This window comes from Leptodactylus fuscus, chromosome 5 (genome assembly GCF_031893055.1).
Source record: "Leptodactylus fuscus isolate aLepFus1 chromosome 5, aLepFus1.hap2, whole genome shotgun sequence".
Lineage (NCBI taxonomy): Eukaryota > Metazoa > Chordata > Amphibia > Anura > Leptodactylidae > Leptodactylus > Leptodactylus fuscus.
The window spans coordinates 73,550,652-73,576,033 of record NC_134269.1 but is presented as its reverse complement, the minus strand read 5'-3'; the positions used below and the strand labels follow the sequence as shown (position 1 = coordinate 73,576,033).

Here is a 25,382-nt window from a genome sequence, read left to right as displayed (position 1 = left end):
GTACCAAATTTTATTCAAATCCGTTCAGCCGTTTTTGCGTGATTGAATAACAAACATCCAAACTTTCACAGTTATAATATTAGTAGGAAGAGTATTAGACCTCTTTTTTTTCCAAAATTTATTATGAATTTGTCTAAATTGGAGGTTACTTGCTTCTTTTTTTTTCTATTTTTCTGTTCCTTATGATTGTGGTGAAAACTTCAGAAATCCAACCAACTCCAACTCTTCTCACCTTGTGAATATACTTAAAAGTACATAAAATATGTATACAGGGTGTCCAGAAAGTAAATACACAAAATTAAAAGGTGGACTTTAGCCGGTATATGAAGCGTTTTTTTATTAATGAAGATGTGACTGGAAATGCACCGTGGTGGTGCTGAAGGTAGAACCTTGGTGCTGTGGCCCCCTCGCTCGCTGGATTTGACCCCACTTGATTTTTTTTCTTGTGAGGACATGTCAAGTCTGTTGTGGACGCTACACCTGTGCCAACCCCCGAAGAGCTCGTGAATCACATACAGGCTGCGTTGGTCGCGGTGAGGGCCGTGCCAGGAGTCTGTGAATGGGTGCGTCAATCCATCTCTCGGTATTGCACTGCTTGCATCGAGGCAGGTGGCCAGCACTTCAAGCAATTCTTGTAAAAAAGTAACAGTGATTAAACTGATTTCCCATTAAAGCGCTTTCTCTTCTTCGTTTCTCCTTTCACATGGCGCAGCAAGGGATAGGAAACAGAAATCTCGGTCTACCTGCAGCGCCACAATGGTGCATTTGTGGTCACATGTTTATTAATAAAAAAAAATGCTTTATATACCGGTTAAAGTCCACCCTTTCCTTTTGTTCACTTACTTTCCGGACACCCTGTATACAGAGCTATGAAATAATAAAAGAAGTGATACTTAACTTACTGATGCACCTGACACTGTCATTTCAGCGTTTTCCAGGCCCCATGTCTTAGGGCAGGTTCACACCTGCGCCCGGTCTCTGCTTTGTGGGTTTCTGTCTTCTGCCCGAGAAACTGGACAGGAGACGGAAACCCAGCAGTCAGTGTCCGTCCTTAAGCTCCTTCTGGTCTCCGCAACTAAACCGTTTTTTTTTTTTTTTTTTTTTAACCAGACACAAAGTCCTGCATGTCCGGTTAAAAAAAAAAGTTTCATCGCAGAGAGGCAGAAGATGCTCAGAGGCGGACACATTTCAAACCCATTCAACTGAATGGGATTGAGAACTGACTTCTGGTTTCCATCTCCTGTCCAGGTTCTCGGGCAGAAGACGGAAACCTGCAAAGCGGAGACCAGGCGCAGGTGTGAACCCGCCCCCTAACTCTGTTCCTCTTTCTCAAGCAATGAATGTCTGTGGCTGTGACATCATCACTGTTGTTGTCACTGGTTTGGCTAGTGGCCACTGGCTACATATCAATGCTGGCATACCATTGCTGGAACAGGAAGAGCGTAGCCTGGGAGCATTGGAATTGCAGTGGTTGATGATCAATGAGACTAGTATTCTTTTATTATTTATAAAGTAGGTGACTGGATGACCCCTGTAACCAGAAAAATACTTCAACACATGAGTAAGACATAAATAAACACTGCTTTGTAGTAAATGTTCACCAGTTTAGAGGTTTTTCTACATATTTTGTGCAGATTATATCGGCACCATTTTTATCGACATGTACAGTAAGATCCAAGACTGACACGATTTCACTGAAATATTTATAATAGTTTATTCCTAACACTGTGTACCTTTCAGTCTTGTTAAAACTTTGGAGCACGGGAGAACATCGTTGTTCCTTGACTGAATGCAAACAACCTGTTCTAAAGACCCCTGAGGTGAGTTGTGAAATCTGGACTTTTTTCAATGTCCCAGGGGCCATCAAGCTTTGAACCTTGTTCTGTAGGTGGCACTTGTGGTAATTGAAGTATACCACACATTAAATTAATTTTCATAAAATAACTACATTTTGCAACGCCAGAATTTCCCCTCTTTCAACATGTTCATTGTGTAGGCTCCATGTGCTTCTGTGAGTGCCAGGCAGAAAGACATTCACTTGCATAAATGAGTTTGGTTTATGATGAAATAGCGCTTGGTTCAATACAATGTTTCCTAGAATCAGTCATATCTTCCTGTCCAGTAATAGTGGACAACCAGTCAACTGGTAGTCTTAGGACTAGAGATGAGCGAGTACTGTTCGGATCAGCCGATCCGAACAGCACGCTCGCATAGAAATGAATGGACGTAGCCGGCACGCGGGGGGTTAAGCGGCTGGCCGCCGTCAAAGCGGAAGTACCATTCATTTCTATGGAGCGTGCTGTTCGGATCGGCTGATCCGAACAGTACTCGTTCATCTCTACTTAAGACTACTGTTTAGAATCTTACCAAGGTTAAAGGGGAATTCATTATCCATTCCACATGGCCTTCAATATCTTTACTTGCTGTAACTGAATAGGAATCTTCATTGTGCACTTTTAGATGTGATGATCACATATGTACGTATCTGGTTACAGTTATAGTATCACTCTTCTAATAAGCTGAGCATCTGCGTCAATTGATACAGAAGGTATACTGGAAATTGTATACCTTTTCTCTACACATGACAATAATATGTATTTGTTAAAACTTAATCCTTTAAATCTTTAAAATAGTATTAAAAAAAACATTTTCTTAGTATTTGACCAAAAATGACATGATACAGTACATTACAAGGCACGCACAATAAAATGCAGTGTTGCTATATATACAGAAGGAGAGAGGAGCCTGCTGCACTAACCAATGTTAAGAGGAGAAGCATAACCTTCTGTTTAGAATTCCCTCGCTGCTATCAGTTCTTTTGAAGCACAGTGGTTTAGTGGTCCTGAGTTCAAATCCAACCAAGGGCAACATCTTTACGAAGTTTGTATGTTAAGTGGGTTTCCTCGCATATGTCAAAAATATACTCATAGATGAACTGGCTGCCTGTAAGACAGCTGAACCTTGTAGTTGTTGGGGATGACAGTCTTTACTTCCCTACTCCATAATGCTCCCTGTGCTTTGAGAATGGGAGACACAATTAAAGCAGGCTAAGTTTCATGATAATAATAATAATAATAATAATAATAATAATAATATAATGGTTGTGGTATTTGGATGTTGCAAAGCTGAGAACTGTTTATCAGGATCAGTTGCAGATTTGCCAAAATCCTATTGAAGCAACCAAGTAGCTGGGAATTAGTCTAATAGGAGTTTAGAGAGAACCTAATAGTAGATAGCAGATGAAGGCTAATTGTCACTTTGATGCCACTGTGCCTGTACCCTGATGAAGTCCAGCTATGGATGAAAAGCATTGGTGATATAATGACACTGAGACCCTTGATCTATTGAGCTCTGTCTTGCACAGTTGTGATTGAGATGGCATGTCTCACTATTCAGCACATATGAAAAATTAGCATGTTGGTACTGGATCTATGGACCACATAGATGTGGATTGCTTAAATTCAGTTGTCTGGATATGGCCTTATAGTGGGGGGCTTGGTCTCTCTATGGGCTAATGCATGAAGGACTCTTATTATAAAACACCACTGCATTGGTCTTTGCTGATATTCATGGAGATAATAATATTCTAGTCTTTGGATTATCCTAATCGTTTCTCAATAATCACTACTATTTCAGCACTTTATGATATAATTGTTGAATGGAGAAGCATATTGAAGGTGAGTTTGATTGGCAGATTGATTGGTGATTCTGCCATCTTCCTTCTTCAGTGGTCATGAGGGCCATGTTGAACATATTATGTTATATGGATTAATATATGAAATACATATTGAACTTTTGATTAGGGAAAGAAATTTGCAAAGAAAAAAGGCTATACCATAGAATGAATGTCTACACATATATAATATAAAAGTTAATAAAAAGTTTAAGAACTTTTTGCTAAGGCCCTGTCGACATTTCCTTTTTTTTAGTTCTCTGTGCTCTATTGTTCTCATTTATATTAATATGGAACATTTGGATGACTTCCAGTATCATTATAATTTACAAAGACTGTACATCATCCCATTCAAAAACCACAAACAACAAGCTTTAAAACAAAAGACGCTAAACCTAAAAAAATTCATGAGAAAAAATATTTGTCAAAGTCAGACAAAATTAGGCTTGCAGAAATTTAACAAGAAAAAAAAAAAACAATGGACATGGTCTTTTCGATGTCTCCTCTATCTCCATATGAGGTTCACTTGGCTTAGGGAACTTGGTCTGAAGTGCGAACAGAGTCTAGAAATTAAAGTATAAAATCAGTATCATTGAAAGTTTAAATGAAGGCCAATGTTGTAATGATGCAAATGGATTTTAAAGGAGTATTTAAAACTTTTTAATGTTTTTTGTACATTTGAGGTAATAGGTCACGAATAGGTGTGTCAACCTGCTCATGTGTAGTTAAATAAGGGTGTTGGTGTTAGTTTGTAGGAAGCCTGACGAAGTGCTAGACGCACGAAATGATCGTCGCTTTTTTCTTTTTTGTATCATTCCATCTACCTCTGTCCTGATGGTCGAAATGGCTGACCTTGTTTTTTAAGGATGAAATAAAATTTTGCTGTTTTTAGATCCGTTGACTGGTGAGTGCCCTATTTTTCTTTTCTATTTTTTTCACATGCTAGAAATTTTCTGCTGTTGGATATAAAACCCCTAAGGTTGGGTTCACATCTTCTTCGGAGTCTCCGTTCATCAGAGAGATCGCTGAAAATGACCACTTTTAATTTGTAAACAGTGGGCACCTGTCGGACCCCATTATCATCATTGGGGTCCGCCAGACTCTGTGTATAACTCCTGTTGCATCATCGTGGTCAAAGTGTGAACCTAGTGTAAAACTGAAATTTGTAGCTGTCAATGACCAATCAGTTGTTTGGTTGTTCCTTTTATGCAACCACAAAAATACTTTTAAAATTCATTAGGGTGGGTGACAGGGAAAAATAATTTAGTCACACAAATTTGGGGTTTTTGGACAAAATCTGAGCTTACCATGTGACTTTTTCAGATGAATAATTGAAATGAAGAAAGTGTCCAGTCAATACTGTTCTTATGGGCTAATTTTTTGTTACATACAGTAAATATACCTGTATATATATATCAGTAAAAACTCCATTCTAGCATTTCCACTTTCATTGACCTGTATGCTGCAAATATGGCTCTAAGATTTTGATTCATTTTCTGACATCTTCGACAAATTGTTTGATTTTGCTCTGTCATTTGTATGAAAAAAGGTGTCCAACTCATGGCTGATATCAATGGAATCTGAGCAGTGTAATACATTTTTTTCATGTTAGCTTCTGTTTCCTATTAAAGATTTTTATGATTGCCAATGACAGCTCCGTGGCAAGTAGAACTGACAGGAAATCTGAAGATATAAAAAGTTCACACTCCCATAACACCTCAGTTCAGGCTTCTTGTCAACCTGGACTGTTGATCCTGAAGATACTACTCACATCCAGTGCTGAGGACAGTGAGCAGGTACCCGATACGCCTGATCCTGGTGTGGCATAACTCTTCTTATGATGTTACATGATACCCAGTCTGTCCTGTTCTCTGGTCCTCTTGCACTGCCAGGACCAAGTCGGGCAGCTGATGCTCCACAGTGCCTGGGGCTTTCTCTTTGGGGCTGGTGAAAGGCCAGCAGTTCCACGTACTTTTTATACCTCTGATGAAGCTGCAGTACCTCAAGGAAGCTTCTTCCAGCAGTGTCTGACATCACTTCCAGTTTCTGATGTCACTTCCTGTAGCGGCTAACGTCACTTCCAGCTGGAACAAAACCTGGAAGTGAGCACTCAGTGGCTGTCTATTCGTGGGTGAAGCATCTGACGTAATGTTTGGTGCAGATGCTCCCTGGAGGGGATGGAGCTACAGTTGGCAGGCACTTTAAAAATAGCCACTGACCAGCATTGTATGGCGCCAGCAACTTGCTTTCTGGAACAAGCTGAAGGTGGGCATAGCTGCTGCTGTCAATATGTCTGAAGCACAAGAAGCCTAGAAGAGTGCCAAACTGATAACTGATGATAAGGTCACCATTCCGTCTTTACCCACGTTCTGACTTTCACAAGAGGACTTTATTTTCCACGTTATTCTCTATTATTAAAAATAAAAGTACTAAACCTTGCAATGTTCACTCTGTGGGGGAGGTAGGTATAGGAGGCAGTCTCTCCAGGGTTACTGTCTGTCAGGGTTCCTTTTGTGCAAACCCTAAGAATTTGGGAGAAGAGTGTCTGCATTGTCTAGAAGTTAGATGTCTTATTAAGTACCTGCAGGCCTCTGAGTATTGGAGGATAGAAGAGAATCTCCTATTATAATTTCAGATTGAGGAAGGGTCTAAAAGCCTTCACTTCCTCCATAGCCAGGTGGATCAGGCAGCGTATATCTTTAGCTTAGGCCATAGTCCTTCCCTTGGGTCTTCGATTCTCACAGAAGTGCTGTAATGGGCGATGTTAAAACCAGAATTACACTTACAGTTAATTGTTTTACTGACAACAGTCCCAAAAATGTATTGAAAGCTTTTCTTCAAAATTGAAAATTCTGCCTTTATAAAAGGGATATAATTTTTTTTTTCAAATATACGCACTTTTGAGTAGTATGAATGTTTTTCTGTTCTGAAGACTGACATATCTTTCTGAGATTCACTGACGTTTTTAATGCAATTTCTTTTTATATGATGATTCATCTCTTGGTCTTGCATGTACATTTGTCTAGGGCACAAAAATACGTCAATAGTTCTTTGGACACACTGTGTGTTTATTCACCCTGAGCCAGTTCTCACATGTAAAATTCAAGAATAAGTGTATTTATATAGTTAAAGGGAATTTATTACCAGAAAATGTTCTATTTGTAAACCAGGTTTTTATGTTAGTCAATTACAAAAAAGTCAGCCCACCGTCAGTGGCTTTGATTCCTGTCACGGACTCATGCGTGGAAAGACCCAGAGGACAATCTTCAGTGTGGAAAGCTAAATAGCCAACAAGCTAAGGGTCCATAAAATCCTTCATTTATTGCTCATCTGAAGTTTGAGTAATACATGAGTCGAAACTCGTAGCTGCTGGGGCTGGTGCCCTGGTCTGATGAGCAATAAAGGATTTTATAGACTCTTGACTTGAAAATTTTTAAAAATTAGTTTAAAACTTTATTTTCGATGTTATTCTCTATTATTAAAAATAAAAGTACTAAACCTTGCAATGTTCACCCTGGCCACAAAGCCTAACAATAGATGGATACTTGTCATTTCTGTCATAGATAAGGCAGACTGGAATATCACACCTCTATAGATAAGACCCATCAGTGCATCCACTACTGACAATAAATGTCACAGCTTATTTACTCCCCCTCTCTGCACAAAGCATGCCTAGAAAACTCTCCCATGGACCTCAATGATTCCACTCCACTATTGTTGCCTGTCACCATGAGAGTGGTGCAAAACATAGAAGCTCAGTCAAGATGTACAGAAAATAGAGTAAAAAAATCTAAAATCAGAAAATAAAGACAGATTACAAAAACAAGATATATTTTACTATATGTTTGTTTAAAAAAAATAAAATGGTGATAAATTCTTACATTTAAATTATTTTTTTTGAAAATAAGAAAGCTAGTCAGTACGCTAGGTTCACACCTGCTTTCGGGATTCGGGGAGAGGTAGGGATAGGAGGCAGTCTCTCCAGGGTTATTGTCTGTCTTTTACAAGGGGGGCATTGCTTTCTTATTACATTCTATTTGACTTCAGTTGTCCAAAAAAAAACCATTTTGTTCTTTAACAATACAGAAAAAAAGCCTGTATCATTATGTGTCAGTTTGAATCCTGTTTTAAGGGTAAACTGGACTGGAAAGAAAACCAGCACATATTAAAGGAATTTTTAAATTGTAATGTGAAGCAGCCTTGTATAGTCCCATGTCTACGAGTACAGTAAAAGTTCCATAAGTAATGAAATGATCAGATCAGATTTTTTTCTATGTGGCATATTGTCATTTGGATTTGTCACCACAGTGTAAATTCCACCACTAAAGTTTAGCAGGTTCTTTTTTTTCAGTTTAAATGCAAACTTTTCTAGAACATATCTGCATATGTTTATACTTATAAATGAATGTTATATATACAGTCCTATGAAAAAGTTTGGGCACCCCTATTAATCTTAATCATTTTTAGTTCTAAATATTTTGGTGTTTGCAACAGCCATTTCAGTTTGATCTATCTAATAACTGATGGACACAATAATATTTCAGGATTGAAATGAGGTTTATTGTACTAACAGAAAATGCGCAATATGCATTAAACCAAAATTTGACCGGTGCAAAAGTATGGGCACCTCAACAGAAAAGTGACATTAATATTTAGTACATCCTCCTTTTGCAAAGATAACAGCCTCTAGTCGCTTCCTGTAGCGTTTAATCAGTTCCTGGATCCTGGATAAAGGTATTTTGGACCATTTCTTTCTACAAAACAATTCAAGTTCAGTTCAGTTTGATGGTCGCCGAACATGGACAGCCCGCTCTCAAATGATCTGAAAACAAAGATTGTTCAACATAGTTGTTCAGGGGAAGGATACAAAACGTTGTCTCAGAGATTTAACCTGTCAGTTTCCACTGTGAGGAACATAGTAAGGAAATGGAAGACCACAGGGACAGTTCTTGTTAAGCCCAGAAGTGGCAGGCCAAGAAAAATATCAAAAAGGCAGAGAAGAAGAATGGTGAGAACAGTCAAGGACAATCCACAGACCACCTCCAAAGAGCTGCAGCATCATCTTGCTGCAGATGGTGTCACTGTGCATCAGTCAACAATACAGCGCACTTTGCAAAGGGGGAAGCTGTATGGGAGAGTGATGAGAAAGAAGCCGTTTCTGCACGTACGCCACAAATAGAGTTGCCTGAGGTATGCAAAAGCACATTTGGACAAGCCAACTTCATTTTGGAAACAAAGATTGAGTTGTTTGGTTATAAAAAAAGGCGTTATGCATGGCGTCCAAAAAGAAACAGCATTCCAAGAAAAACACTTGCTACCCACTGTAAAATTTGGTGGAGGTTCCATCATGCTTTGGGGCTGTGTGGCCAATGCCGGCATCGGGAATCTTGTTAAAGTTGAGGGTCGCATGGATTCCACTCAGTATCAGCTGATTCTTGAGAATAATGTTCAAGAATCAGTGACGAAGTTGAAGTTACGCCGGGGATGGATATTTCAGCAAGACAATGATCCAAAACACCGCTCCAAATCCTCAGGCATTCATGCAGAGGAACAATTACAATGTTCTGGAATGGCCATCCCAGTCCCCAGACCTGAATATCATTGAACATCTGTGGGATGATTTGAAGCGGGCTGTCCATGCTCGGCGACCATCTAACTTAACTGAACTTGAATTGTTTATCCAAAATACCTTTATCCAGGATCCAGGAACTGATTAAAAGCTACAGGAAGCGACTAGAGGCTGTCCTCTTTGCAAAAGGAGGATGTACTAAATATTAATGTCACTTTTCTGTTGAGGTGCCCATACTTTTGCACCGGTCAAATTTTGGTTTAATGCATATTGCACATTTTTTGTTAGTACAATAAACCTCATTTCAATCCTGAAATATTACTGTGTCCATCAGTTATTAGATATATCAAACTGAAATGGCTGCTGCAAACACCAAGATATTTAGAACTAAAAATGATTAAGATTAATAGGGGTACCCAAACTTTTTCATAGGACTGTACCTGAAATCTTTAAGATTGAAGATTGTGTGGTACCAGAGTTTCAATTTAAGTAAGTGTGGTGACATTCAAATAACTTATGACAAGTTCTTCCCCTTTCTGCTTCTTTGTTTTGATGGAATGTGCCACCAACTTATTAAACATATGTGCAACTAGCTAAGTCACAATTTTCCATGGAAACTGAAAACAGATGAAGTTTTGTTGTGTAATATACATTAAAATTAAATTACTAAATGGTTTCTACAATTTTCCTGTTGATAATCACATTGAAAACTTGGCAAGGTGTGTCCAAAGGTGTTTAACCCCTTCCCGACATCTGCCATAACAGTACGACAGATGTCATGTATTTATATATGGTGACTGCTGAGTTGCTGAGTAGCCACCATCGCCACCTGGTCCCTGCTGCATTATACGGCAGAGACCGGGCACTGATGCCAGTGATCAGTATTAAGGCCCCAGTGCCCCGGTCGAAGCGCATGTGTGCTGCCACTTTAGGTAAGATCACCGGCACCCAGAACAAGATCTGGAGCTATTGAAGGCTCCCAGGCTTGTCTGGCATTCATTTGTATTACACACTGCTTTATATAATAAAATTCACCTATTTTTTTCTGGTTACAAATGAACCAGTTGTTATGTATTAGGGACTTGTTTCTATCAAAATCTACTGTTTTAAAGGTGCTTGTATGTTTTAGTGATCTGTGGGCGGCATCCACTGCTTTCACCTGTACTAGCTGCCACTTAGTCTGTATGTGGGTGACTAGACTATTTCCCCCCAAAAAATAGACCTAGAGTATGTTGGATTTCAGCATGCCCAGTTCCTTGTCCCCATTGGCGATTAGTAGCTACCAAAATGTAAAGCAGTGACTTGTCTCTATTTCCGCCAGTTAAAAATGTGGCTGCATGGATGTTTTTGGGAAGTGGGTGAAAACAGCAATTGGATGAATGAGCTTAAAGAATCATGAATAAGAGATCAGTGGGAGACCGCTCACAGGACCCCACTGATCAATGGTTTGTAATTACAGTCCGTAGCACAAGGCCTAACAGCTTACATGGCAGTATTTTGTTGTGATCTGTTGTTTTCGTCTCCAAATCAAGGCAGAATTACAACTGAGGTCAGAAAATTGTCAATAACATGAGTTAGGTCACTCTCTGTCTTATAAGGCTACATTATCTATGATGTTGTACGTTTACAGGAAGGAACTCTTTGAAAAAGCAGAATAAAGAGGATATTGAGTAGGACACTGACAAAAAACACTGACAAATAGTCCAGAGGTAAAGCCACTATTTGCTTGATGGCTAGATGTTACTTCTTACCAATTAGCATTAAGGAGAATTTTTGCTGTGCATTTGCAAAAATTGTTCATATTTGAATTTCAACACTGTGCAAGATACGTTCTGGCCTTATTTTTTGTTGCATTGCCGCCACTACATATTGCCCACAATGGCTCATATATCTAAAATGGGGGAAAAAAATAATATATATATATATATATATATATATATATATATATATATATATATATATATATTATATATATATAAAAATAATAATAATAATAATGTATTATATAATAATAATAATTATATATATATATATATATATATATATATATATATATATCCTATTAATATTATAAATGTGAAAGTTTGTGGGTTTGTGTGTTTGGATGTTTGCATGTTCGGATGTTTGTTCCTCAATCACGGAAAAACCGCTCCACCGATTTGGCTGAAATTTTCCACAAACATAGTTAATACACCCGATTAAATAATAGGCTACTTTTTGTCACAATAGCGCACATACATTTTTCCCAGGACCCCCACAAAACCCAAACTCACACCACTATCTCTGCAATCTCACACACTTTGGACCCCGATTTGGCTGAAATTTTCCACAAACATAGTCCCTACACTCGATTGCGCAATAGGCTACTTTTCGTCACAATAGCGCACATACGTTTTTCCCAGGACCCTTTGGATGTTCAGATGTTTGGCGTGCATGCAGGGTTCCTCTGTCCGCTTGAGAAGTCGGACATCTTCTCTTGCGGACAGGGAAGGACGGGCACGGAGTGCAAAAGAACGCACCCGATGCCCATTAAAGTGAATGACAGGTGTCACGGACACATCTAGTGTCCGCTCCTAGTGTCCGTGACAGATTTTGAGCGGACACTAGGAGCGGACACTACATGTCGGACACCGACGGTAGTGTGAACGCTCCCTTATATTCTAGGTTCTTCAAAGTAGCCACCTTTTGTTTTGATTCCTGCTTTGCACACACAGCACCTAAGTTGTTTTACAGAAAAAAAGTTAATGGGAAAAACAACACACAAGTGGTATTACTACGTCTATAATAACCCCTAGAATAGAATTAGTACATTATTTGTTCTGTATCATAAACATGATAAACCTTAAAATTCAGTTGTAAACAACTGTTTTCTGATCATCTCACTTTTCCAAAAGTAATAAAAACTGATCAAAAAGTCTTATGCATCCACAAAATCATAATGCTACATTGAAATAAAATGTAAAAAGTTAAGAACTCAGAAATGCAGAAAGGGATACCATGTTACTGGTTTAAGGCTAAATTGTTAGATCGTTTAAGGGTCACCTATGGACAAGAGTTATGTGTCAGTAATATGTATTTCAGCCATAAATTGGCAATATAAAAAGTGACAATCTCAGGAGGATTTTTGCAATTTTATTTGCCTTTTAGGGGAGAAAGGGGTTTCCTGGTTACAGCATGTCACCCCCACTTGCTGACCAATTGGTCGCTACCTCTTAGGATCCACAGTGATTATGAGAACTGGGGTATTTTGCTTCCATTTTGGCATGGAGTTGCAGGTCAGACATCATAGGGCATTCCTTTTGATTCTAGCATGCGGTAAACGCCATTGGTCTCTACTGAAATGAATGGTGCAGTGTATGCTGTTCAACTTCTGGCTCAGTTCCAAATTGGGGTGCAAAATTGTTCTTGTGATCAGTGGGGCCCAATCCTAGGGGTAACTTGCTATGAAAATACATGCTTTAAAGTATTATAGGAATAATTCTTGATAAACTGTATCAGGCCTACTACTGTACACCTGAAAGTGCAGATTCCTCAGAAGCAATTCTTGACTTATTTTGGACCTTTTGCAGTATTTTCAATATTCAATTAAATTGGTAACTACCTGTGTAAGCACTGGATATAGGGAAACTAGTGTAACCTTATTCCTGCCTTCATACCCAAATTCTTCCTATTTGGCCTTTCTGTTGCTCTTAATTAGTCTGTACACTGGATTATATTTCAGAGCGATATTATGTGCAGTCTTCCAGCCTACTGTCCTCTTTACTAAATTGACATTCTGCCTTTGATTTCTGCTGAATTGTTTAGTTTATTCCATAAATATTTATGTGTTTACTCATCGCTAATTGTTTTTAGTCTGCAGGAGTTGTGATCATTCATGAGCTTCTTCTGCAAGCTTTAAATGAGCCAGGACACATCATTGGATGTCTTAACATCATTTACTCATTTTTTTTAAAGCAGGGAAGAGATATGTCATTAGATTTGTGGTATATAGATAGAGCAATGAAAGTTCCAGTGTTCTGATAAGAATCAGAATTGTATGCTAAGGAAATAACATGCTGTTCTATAGGCTTGCTGCTAGCTGATTAAATACTGTATATACAGTAATGTGCAAAAGTTTTAGGCAGATGTGGAAAAAAAATTCTGCAAAGTTAGAATCCTTAAAAAAATAGAAGCCACGGAAGAGAAATCTAAATCAAATTAATATTTGGTATGACCACCCTCTGCCTTCAAAACAGCATCACTTTTTTAAGGTAAATTTGTACACCATTTCTAAAGAAGCTCATCAAGAATGTTGTTCCAGCCATCTTCGACAACTAATCATAGATCTGCTGTGTATGTAGTTCCCTTTGTCTCTTCATCTAAACCCAGACTCTAATGTTGAGATCAAGGTTCAGTGGGAGCCTTAATCACTTCCAAGATTCATCCCCAATGCACGGTCACACAAATTATTATTTATATTTCAACAAGACACTGACACTAGGCACACAGTCGAGACCACACAGGAGTGTCTTTGGGACAACTCTGTGACTTGAACCCCAGTAGAGCTTGAGAAGATCTGCAGAGAAATATGGGAGAAAATCCCCAACTCTAGGTGTGCAAGTCTTATGGCATCATACCTAATGCATTGTATAGATAAACACACACACTTATATATATTTATGTGTAGTTGTATACTAAAACATTATAGTCCCCAATTTAACTAGGTTGTCAGATCAGTATTTTTTCTTTTTTTTAATGCCAAAATACTTTGAAAAACAAAGAAAATGATACCTACCTAAATGACTTCCTACCACTCCTGTTGCTACTCTTATCAGGGGCTTCTGGACTCTACTTCACTGTCCCTCAATGAACAGGAATTGACTTGTGGTTTGTGCACTGGCTGTGGCAGGTTACTGTTTATCCAGTCGTTTTCTGTGTCAGGAGGGACTCACAAATCATTGAAATGTGAGCGATAGGAGAATAATATGAGGTCCACTTCTTTTGTTCACACTTTTCAAAAATAGTTTACCAGATAGATAACCCCTTTATGCAAAGAATGTGAACTTAAAAATATAAAAGATTTATATGATTTTGTACCTATTTAGACCAAATAAACAATATAAATACACTTTATAAGTTCATCTTTCATCCTTGGGAACATATATTGGATAATCCCCACCCTACTGTCAGATATGTGAACAGCTTTAGCCGTACACATTAAATAACGGTTAGGTGAACATTTGTTCAGCCCATACTTAGTTCTTACAACCTCCCTATTCCCTCTCCTTGAAGAAGAACGCATGTTTATTTTAAGGAGAGAAGATCATAGTCTGCTACCAGATACCCCTAGGAGCAGCTTATCTCTCACATTAACAAAGAATCCTTTTTTTCTTCCCACATCTGCTGTTGGAGGACACAAAAGTGGCAAAACAATCCAGTTATGTACTTCCAGTCTTCTCAGATCCCCATCAGATCTATAGACTAGTCCTCATGGACATAGCATTCATATGGATGACATGTCACCTAACCAGTCATTGCAGGCCCCACTGACATTTCATTCAAAGTAACATAGCATCCAGAAATAGAACTAAGGCTAGGTTCACACCTGCACTGGGTCTCCACTGGGGGATTTAACCCCTTCCCGCCGATGGCATTTTTTGATTTTCGTTTTTCGTTTTTGACTCCCCTCCTTCTAAACCCCATAACTTTTTTATTTCTCCGCTCCCAGAGCCATATGAGGTCTTAATTTTTGCGGGACAAATTTTTCTTCATGATGCTACCATTAATTATTCTATATAATGTACTGGGAAGCAGGAAAAAAATTCAGAATGGGGTGGATTTGAAGAAAAAATGCATTTCTGCGACTTTCTTACGGGCTTTGGTTTTACGGCGTTCACTGTGCAGCCAAAATGACATGTCCCCTATATTCTGTGTTTCGGTACGGTTCCAGGGATACCAAATTTATATGGTTTTATTTACATTTTGACCCCTAAAAAAAATTCCAAAACTGTGTTAAAAAATTTTTTTTCTAAAAGTCGCCATATTCCGACGGCCGTAACTTTTTTATACGTAAGTGTACGGGGATGCATAGGGCGTATTTTTTTGCGTGGCCGGGTGTACTTTTTAGTTCTACCATTTTCTGGAAATGTTATTGATTTGATCACTTTTTATTCAAATTTTTATCAGAATCAAAACAGTGAAAAAACGGCGGTTTGGCACTTTCGACTATTTTTCCCGCTACGGCGTTTACCGAACAGGAAAAATATTTTTATAGGTTTGTAGAGCGGGCGATTTCGGACGTGGGGATACCTAACATGTATATGTTTCACAGTTTTTAACTACTTTTATATGTGTTCTAGGGAAAGGGGGGTGATTTGAACTTTTAATTCTTTTTATATTTTTTTATATTTTTTTTTAACTTTTTTTTTTTTTTTTTTTTGCATTTATTAGACCCCCTAGGGGTGTTGAACCCCAGGGGGTCTGATCACTAATGCAATGCATTACAATGCTAATGCATTGCAATGCATTGCAAAAAAGCATCCTTTCTTTTGCAGGCTGCATAGACCAGCCTGCAAAAGAGAGGCTTTGCAGACAAACCTGGGAGCCTGTACAAGGCTCCCGGCTGTCATGGCAACGGGACGTCAGCCCTGGAGCATGCTCCAGGAGCCGGCGATCCCGGCCAAAATGGCGGCGTTTGACAGCGGCGCCGGAGGGATTAATGCCTCCGATCGGTCCGGGGACCGATCGGAGGCATTAGAGCCGGTTGTCTACTGCTTAAAGCAGTAGACACCCGGCGGCTATAGCGGCCGCCCGGCTCCCAGGCGGTCGCCATAGTTACAGACCCGACATGCGCCGTACTATTACGGCGCATGTCGGGAAGGGGTTAAAAATGCGGAGAGAAAAGTCCTGCAAGAAGCCTTTTTTTTCGGGTGGAAACCTGGCAGACCCCTGTATAAGCTATGGGGTCCAAGGGTAACCACTTTTTTAAGCGGATTAAGTTTGCATTTGGGAGGTCACCAAGTGGACCTCCCAAACGTAAACTCGAACGCAGGTGTAAACCTAGCGTGAGAATTGACTTGATGTTACATTTCTGTGGGTGAAACACCACTATAGCTGTGTTTGCATACACGTTTGATATTTGGCTGAAAATTCTCCGGACATATTATAAACACCAAATATTTGCATATACATCTGTTTCCTATACGGTTTAATATGTCATACATTGAATGATATTGTGATACAAAGTATACAAAATTCACATGTATTGAAAAGAATAGTCAAAGTGAGGGATGCTGACACACAATGACTGTGAAGCTGAAGCTACACATTGCGAAAACACTGTTTTACAGAACCTGCAAAGTGGATGGGATGTAGGCATACAGTTGCTGTCCCGTTTAGTGGAGATAGGGTCCCACTTACAGGTAAGTAATAGAGCTCAACACGCACAAAATGTGTTCAAATTGGTAATTTATTCTAGGGTATGAGTAAGTACTTTCGGTCTTTTTTCGACCTTCCTCAGACTCTGTTAGTAATGCAATTTCTCAGAAGAGCAAGTCTGTGGGAAATATATCCGGTGTATGCGCATTTTCATACAGCCGTCGGTTCTTCCCTGCTGCACATCTCTGCTATTACCAGCCTTTCTTTAATCATATGCGGGCCCGGAGGGGCGGGAGGTACACCGGATATATTTCCCACAGACTTGCTCTTCTGAGAAATTGCATTACTAACAGAGTCTGAGGAAGGTCGAAAAAAGACCGAAAGTTCTTACTTATACCCTACAATAAATTACCAGTTTGAACACATTTTGTGCGTGTGGAGCTCTATTACTTACCTGCAAAGTGGATGGGATTCTGGCTAATCCGATCAGCGCAATGCAAAAAAAAAAATCCATGGTGTAAATCTGAGTTTTAAAAATCACAGCATGTCATTTATACCTGCGGAAACACTAGCGTTTACTCTATTCTGCGTCAGTAGAGAGATTCTTCCATTCCTCTGTATTACTGTATGTGCCTCTCCTGTATAGGATCCTGAAGAAGTACAAAGACAACCCATTGATATCAGTGTTCCCTGTGTAAGACTTTTACCTCTCACACTACAAGGAATTTGAATATTTTTAGGTTTCTTTGCAGATTACAGCTAAACGTTAAGGGTCTATGTGATCCGCTTACCATCATTAAACATTGAATATTGGAGTGTAACAAAATAAAGTAGACACCCACCAGGAAATTCCAACGCAGTGGGCGTTTTGCCAGCTTTAACCTGGGAAGCACAGCAATAATTGTGTGCCTTCATGTCAATGTATTTATGGAACTACTATTTACTATAAAAACAGTCCAGTAAACTTAGGAGATCACTGTTTGTGCTAGCACAGTCTGAAGTGCCTAAGTATGTAGCAGATGAGCTCAGGGATATCCTAGGATATATAAAAGTATCAATGGTGAGATAAACAGATCAGCGTTGATGGATTTTGTGATTGCTAAGTCAAAGAAGCCATAAAAGACTGTCGTCTTAAACATTTACAGAGAAATATAAGCAACTTTCTCGTACCTTCAAACTTTAAGAAGGGGGAAAATCTGTATCCCAGCAAATTTACATATAATTAGGCACTCACCTATGCCCCCTAGTGGCCCCACATAGCATAAATGTCACCCTCATGCCCCACACACAATAGCATTTCCCCTTGAGACCCCACAGTAAAACCCAAGAAAAAAAAGAGATACTCACCATGCCTCCATTCTGTTCTTTTCTGCTGACAGTTTAGGAGTAATAGGCTCAATGTGACTGCTTGTTATATAATTTTTTTTAACAATAAAGTGTAGGTATATTACCCCCCCAAAAAACAAACAAACAAACAAACAACATTTATACCTTTGTGGCATGAAGTCCATTTATTTGTAGGCTTTGTATGTGGTGGACATATCACCAAAGTATTAGTTTTCAGGTGGGCGTTTTATCCAATATGTGGTGACTTTTTGACAGTGTATGCTATATGACCCTTTGGTGCTAACTTGGTTATTCTATTCTAACTGGTTAACTCTGGTTATTTTCCTGCAAATACCACATTATGGTAGGACTTACCATCTTATCCAGGGTTCTAGATGATTAGATACCCGATAAAAGAAATTTCCCCGTAGCCAAAATATATTCATTTACATACTACATAGTATATAACCTACACAATTAGTTGGGGAAAATCTAAAAAATAAATTACAGGTAATAAAAATATTAGTAAAGGATTATAATTTTGTTCATTTACATTAATATAATCAAAATCTCATGGTCGCTTGTAAGAAAAATGTCTGTGTTTGGAATCTGTACTTTTGTGTACCTGGAAAATGTATTCATGGCTCATTAGTAAAATCTCCACATTTTTTTAAGCACTAAAAAGAGATTTGTTTTTTGTAAATATCTTTTAGGATCAAAGGTTGTCCCATAGCTGCACATGTGAGACATTTTTCCACGTTGTAGATGACTGATTACACATGACCCAGGAGAATACATACTTCTTAGCACATGAAAGTGGGCTTACTGTTAAGAGGTTATTTATATTCCCAATTACACCATCTATTTGTATATTTCCATATATATGAAAGGTATTATGGATGTTGTAATCCATGCTCTGTTGCTAGACTGCCACATTTGCAATGTTATGGTCAAAAAGAGAGTAAGAACTTGAGATTGTTTTAGTTTGTAGTGTAATTTACAATGGCGATGTCCATGTACGTGTTTGGTGGACTGTAGAGTCAAATGCTTGATCCTATAACTATATCAATAGTTGGCCTTATTTTCAGATATATTAGAAAAAACTGATCTTTATGTATTGATACGATACAAGACAATATAGCAACCCCTCTGGATATAGTACAATTCATTACAACAACCTACAGAACTGATATTTCTGTACCATTCATCGGTTTGTGTATGCAGAGACTATTGTTTTCTATCTTGACTTAAACATGTTTACCAGACTGTAATATGGCTTCATGACAGGACACCTTCTAGTAATCCTCACTGGTAAGAAGAGGCAGAGGTACTTTCAACCATGATTTTACTTCATTAGCACCCAAGTAGTCCTTGTCTTTAATTTTCAGAAATAGTTTCAATTCTGGATAGTAGCCTGATCTGCTGACTAGCACAATTCTATTTCATACCTTAATACTTTAGCCAAAATAGATTGGGAAGTATCTCTACTAGAGATGAGCGAACACTAAAATGTCCGAGGTTCGAAATCCGATTCGAACAGCCGCACACTGTTCGACTGTTCGAACGGATTTCAAACCCCATTATAGTCTATGGGGGGGGGAAATGCTTGTTTCAGGGGTCCGCAAAATTCAATAAAATTATGGTTAGCAAGTCCACGAGTGACGGTCGGGCTGGATTCTCCTTGAAGTCTTCTCCCGGCGCAGCGTCCTCGCGTCTTCTTCTGGCTGGAATTCACTCTGCCTAGGCATCGGGGCCTAGGCAGAGCTGACTGTGCATGCGCGGTCAGCTCTGCCCGGCCCGACGCCTGAGCAGAGCCGACTGCGCATGCGAGGGCATGCCCGTGCATGCGCAGTCGACTCTGCCTAGGCCGGATGCCTAGGGAGAGTGAATTCCAGCTGGAAGACGCCGCGGGGACGCTGCACGGAGAAGACTTCTAAAGGTAGGAGAAGAACCAGCGTTGATCGGCAGAATGTATAGCATTCTGCCAATCAACGCTGGTTCTGCATCGAACCTTAAACTTCGAACAGCTAGTAGTGTTCGATTGAGTACGAGTATTTTGAATACCGTAGTATTCGATCAAACACCTACTCGATCGAACACTACTCGCTCATCTCTAATCTCTACTTCTAACGCTTCTTGCTTTTCTATAGTCAAGAATATAGTAGAAACAGTCTGCCTTTCATGAGGCATAGTCTGAGTTGGAGTCGGGTTTTGGAAAAATAGAGGAATCTGAGTTAGTGGTTTGGTTTCCCACCTCCATCGATATACAGTTCCCATGGAATCCAGTAGTTGATTATTGCATTATTATTATATTATTCTGCTAGTGATAGCTTTTCAATTGTATTCTTTTATTTGATTGTATATTAACTGGCATCTGACTGTGGCTGTTAACCATTTGGACACCACAGTCAAGTTTCAAGCATCTAAGGAGTTGACGTGCATGAGCACTGCCATATTGGAGCAACTACTACCCCTAGAATGCCACAGGGGAGTGGCGATCAATTGTCAGGACAGCCAGAAGCCTATCAAAGGTCCCAGGCTTTTCACTGTATAGCTTGTAGAGCGTGATGTGTACATATAAATGTAAACAAAGTAAATAACTAACCTGAATTATCAAAATAGTTATTTTACAATGGAGATTTTCAGTTTTGTTAGAAATATTGTGTTTTTTATGTTTATTAATTTATTAATAATTTTTGGCTCACCTCTATTATGGATTTTTTTTTAACATATTATAGTTGTTCCTTTAATATTTTGTTATCACTGGAATCCAACACCAATTATTTTTAATTCATTATAATTATTAGGTTTTGTTGTTTTGACAAGACAGATTTTCAGGTTTTTTTTTTTAAATAGTGTTTTTTTTTTTTATGTTTGTTAATTACTTTTTTAATCATTTTTGGTGTACATCCATCATGGAATTTTTGCACATTATTTTCTTCTAATGTCTCATTACTGGGGTTGAGCCGATCTTGACTTTTCAGGATCGATTTTAAAATCCGATTTCCGATCATTTTTCATTCGAACCCGATCTCGATCCAAATTCCGATCCCAATACAATTCAATGGGATTTTTTTATTAATTGGAGATCGGATTTTAAAAGCAATCCTATTCACTATACAGCCTGGAATCTAACAATTGTTATAATCCACGCTGTGTAGTGAATCACTAAAGTGGCCAGAGGATTTTTTTTAAATCCTCTGGCTACTTAGTCCCCCCTGGTGTCCACTTACCTCCAGAGATGGCTGGTCCGCTGCTTCTCCTTCTTCTTGTCCTCACTGCTGCTCCACACTTCTCTTCATCCTTTGCTGCCCCCTCCTTGCCAGGTTAGGAGAGTGTGGGCGGGTTCGGAGAGTGTGGGCGGGTACTGGGAGGGGAGACGTCCCGTCTACCCGCCCTGTACCCGCCCACACTCTCCTAAGCCACAAGCCCCGCCTACCTACCGCTTTAAACACTAACCTGGGAGGCGGGGCAGCGAGGCAAGAAGAAGGAGGGCACCAGAGCAGCCATCTCTAGAGGTAAGTAGCTGCTAGAGATGTTTAGTTTAGCCTTCCATTCGAATGAATGGAGGCAGCCGGCGCACAGGGGGTTAAGGCTGTGTCCCGGCTGCTTCCATTCATTCCTATGGAACTGCAGAGGAGCCTTCACACTGAGTATACAGCGTATACTAAGTGTGAAGGCTAAGCAAAGCATTGTGGGAAAAGATCACCGATCTCGATCCCACATAAAAAGATCGTGTTCGGAATTCCGAAGGCAATCGTGAAATTTTCTCGATCGCCGATCGGAATCCGATCTTTTCCGAACACGATCGCTCAACCCTACTCATTACCATTAAAATCAAACACAAGTTATTTATAATTAATTATAGTTGTCAGTTTTTCTTGTTTTTAAAAGAGAGATTTTCAGCTTTATTGGAAATATTGTGTTTTTACCTTTTAAATAGCTTTTGGTTTACCTCCTTACGTACTGTTTACACATTTTTTGTTTTCATTATGTTTCTCCCTTTTATCTCTGGATCCAACAGTAGTTATTTATAATTGATTGCACATAATTATCTTATTATAATGAAGAGTTTATAAGTATAATCTTTCAGTACAGCAATATGGCTGAATGCCTGCCTCTTCCCTGTATACACTAAGCTGTGTAGTAACCACATTAACCAGCTGTTAACCACTGTAGGGGCTGTAGGGACCACATGTCATGTCTAACAAAATATTACTAAGTTTGCATAATGAATTTAGAATCCAAGATTTTATTTTGCAAAGGCAAAGTCATTATTAGGTTTTGTGTCAGGCTTTGTACTTAAAAGTAGCTACTTCTTGCACATCACTTGGCTTGCATTTGGGACAAAAACCACAAAGTGTGGGTGGAGGTTCCGGACTGAATGTCCTTTGCACTCAGTCTCTCCTATTGTATTAAAAGCACTATTATGATATATTTTCTCTTTTCCTTTGTAATGTAATTATAAAGAACTGAATGTACAAACCTTTCTTGCTGTAAGAAGTTAAATTTTCTGTACTGGTATTAACCTTTTTACAGAACTTGGGTGCGCAGTCTTTTATTTGATTCCGTTCCACATTATTCATGTATAGTCATGCATGAATGTTCAGCCAGAATTATAAGATGCGGTAATTCTATTATACCCTATACCAGCGGTTCTCAACCTGTGGGTCGTGACCCTGGCGGGGGTCGAACGACCAAAACACAAGGGTCACCTAAAGCATACCTCCCAACCGTCCCGGTCGGTGGGAGGTATGTCCCGGTTTCAACTTATTGGCGCCCAGAGGACGGCGATGAGTTGAACACACAAGCGATTAAAGCAGGGGCTGTCACAGCCAGCTCCTGCTTTAACACTGCGCTGCAGCTTCTGCATGTGTAGCCGCGATGTGATGACGTCACATCGCGACTACAACTATATGAGTAAGCGAGACTGCGTAGAGAGCGTCGGGGGAGCGTTGGAAAGTGAGTATAAGAGTCTTTTTTTGTTTTAAACATTAAGGTGGAACATAATGAAGGGGCAGATGAAGGGGGGGACGGCATGACACTGAGGAAGATGAAGGGGGGAACTGCATGACACTGGGGACAGAGATGGAGGGACATGAAACTGTGGGCAGATGAAGGGGGGACGGCATGACACTAGGGGCAGAGATGGAGGGACATAAAACTCTGGGCAGATGAAGGAGGGACGTCATGACACTGGGGGCATAGATGGAGGGACATGAAACTGGGGAAGAGATGGGGGGACATGAAACTGTGGGCAGATGAAGGGGGGTACGGCATGACACTGAGGGAAGAGATAGGGGGACATGAAACTGGGGGAAGAGATGGGGGGACATGAAACTGGGGGCAGAGATGGAGGGGGGACATGAAACTGGGGGCAGATGAAGGGGTTATATGATACTGGGGGAGAGATGGCGAGGGGATATATAATGTATGGGTGACTGTAGGAGGATTATACTGTGTGGGAGCACATGAAAAATTAATGAGAATGAGCGGAGTCAACATAAAAGTGGGCGGAGCTAAATTTTCCACGGCGCGCTGCACGCATCAGAAAATACATATTTCCAATGGCTTTAGCCACTCAGAAGCCAAACTACTATCTGCAGCAACGCTATTCAGCTGGAATGCACGCCGTTATGGATGCACATTCCAAACTGAATTGGGTCACCGCAACATGAGGAACTGTATTGCGGGGTCACGGCATTAGAAAGGTTGAGAACCACTGCCCTATACTCAGCAGTGGCATGTCTGTCTGAATACACAGATAAATGTATAGGACATGATTGAAACTGGACACAAGAAATTATATGGGAGGTTTTAGAAAGGACCATGCTGTGGGTAAAGAGCATGTATATTATATATTATGTATATGTAGAGTATATTGTGTTGCCATCAATTTATGACTGACTTGAATGACCATTGAATTATCTTTATTTGTTAAGGCGGAGCTTGCAGAAACATGTGCAAAATGTGAGCGTTATATTGGTACAGAAGGCGGTGGAATGGACCAGTCAATTTCATTCTTGGCAGAAGAAGGAACTGTAAGTGGCAGTAAATCAACCATCTTCTACTGACGTTTTCTCATTATATTATGTAATGTATCAAGGTTCAACTTTGATTTGGTCATAAATCAGGTCAGAGAGGGGTTGAAGAACAAGCTGACAGACAATCAGTACAATGCATATGCCTCTAGTAGTTCTGCAGCTGGCTGTGTAGCGTAAGGCATAGCAGCTGCCAAAGCCAAACGAAGCAAAAAATTTTTAATAAAACCTATTTGTGTTGATAGCCTTAAAATAAGTAAATACATTATGTTTTTCTTATGTGATATTTTGGTGATTCGCCTCTCCATTAATCTGGTCCTCCGACAGATCAAAACTATGGAGAGACAATGCTAGTGTAAACCTGGCATTAGGTGGGCAGTATTAGGCAGGAGCAGGCCAAGAAGACATTATTCACAGCTTCAGGTGGACAGTGTCTGATCTCAGAATTACACTTCTTGTCTTCTCCTGCTTCACACGTGAAAGTAAAGAGTTTAAATAATACACAAAGCACCAAAACTCACTGTACTTATTGCTCTGGTATGGTGGGGTCTACAGTAAAGAAATAAACTATACCAGGATCAGTGGAGCAGAACCTATTAAATGGTGTAAACAGCTGGATTTGGCGGATGTAGAGAAAAGGTTCTATTTAAAGACAAGTAACAGAACATTATACTGATAATAAATGAGAAAATACAGATGTTTTATTCTTTTGGCACAGGGATGACATAGGTAAAAATTGAAAACAAAAGTTTTCTGCCATTTTCTTTCTCTGTCAGGATATCTATTTCCAACAATGTTGAGGGAACAAAATAAATCTTATTTATGATCATTTCTCACATGGTCTGTATAGTCGACAACATATGTTTACCTTAAGTATTTGTACTGTATAGAGAGAGCAGGAAAATTGCCTTAAAGAACAGAGAGAGCAATTTCTCTGTGATAAGATATTACAAAGTTAAAATGTATTATTAATTTAATTAATCTAGTTTAAAGGTATTCTATCATTAAAATGCTATATTCTGAACCTAACACATAGGAATAGCCTTAAGTAAGGCTATTCGTCTCCTACCTTTAGATGTCTTCTCTGTGCCACTGTTCGGTAGAAATCACGGTTTTCTTCTGTATGCAAATTAGTTCTCTCGCAGCACCGTGGACGGTCCCCATGGCTCAAATAGCACTGGGGGCGTCCCCAAAGTCTTTTTCCGGCGCTGGCTTCAAACTTCTAGGCTCTGCCGTCGGGCCTTGGGCAGAGCCAACTGCGCATGCCCGCGGTAATTTTCCTGTAGCTGCATACACAGTAAACTGGTGTAAGCAGCCATTTTCTTGTGGGTGCTTTCATAGTAAGCTGGGGTAAGCGGTCACAAGAAAATGGCCGCAGGCATGCACAGTTGACTCTGCCCGAGGCCCGATGGCAGAG

At 39.6% G+C, this 25,382-nt stretch overlaps 1 protein-coding gene across 1 annotated transcript in view; it reads left to right on the top strand.

Annotated features, from left to right (window-relative positions):
- GALK2 (galactokinase 2) overlaps positions 1-25,382 on the top strand; it is a 108,832-nt gene that overhangs the window by 54,088 nt on the left and 29,362 nt on the right. The window contains exon 6 of the mRNA XM_075273402.1: positions 23,867-23,965. Within this exon, the coding sequence (XP_075129503.1) occupies positions 23,867-23,965 (99 nt within the window). The remainder of the gene's footprint in view (positions 1-23,866; positions 23,966-25,382) is intronic.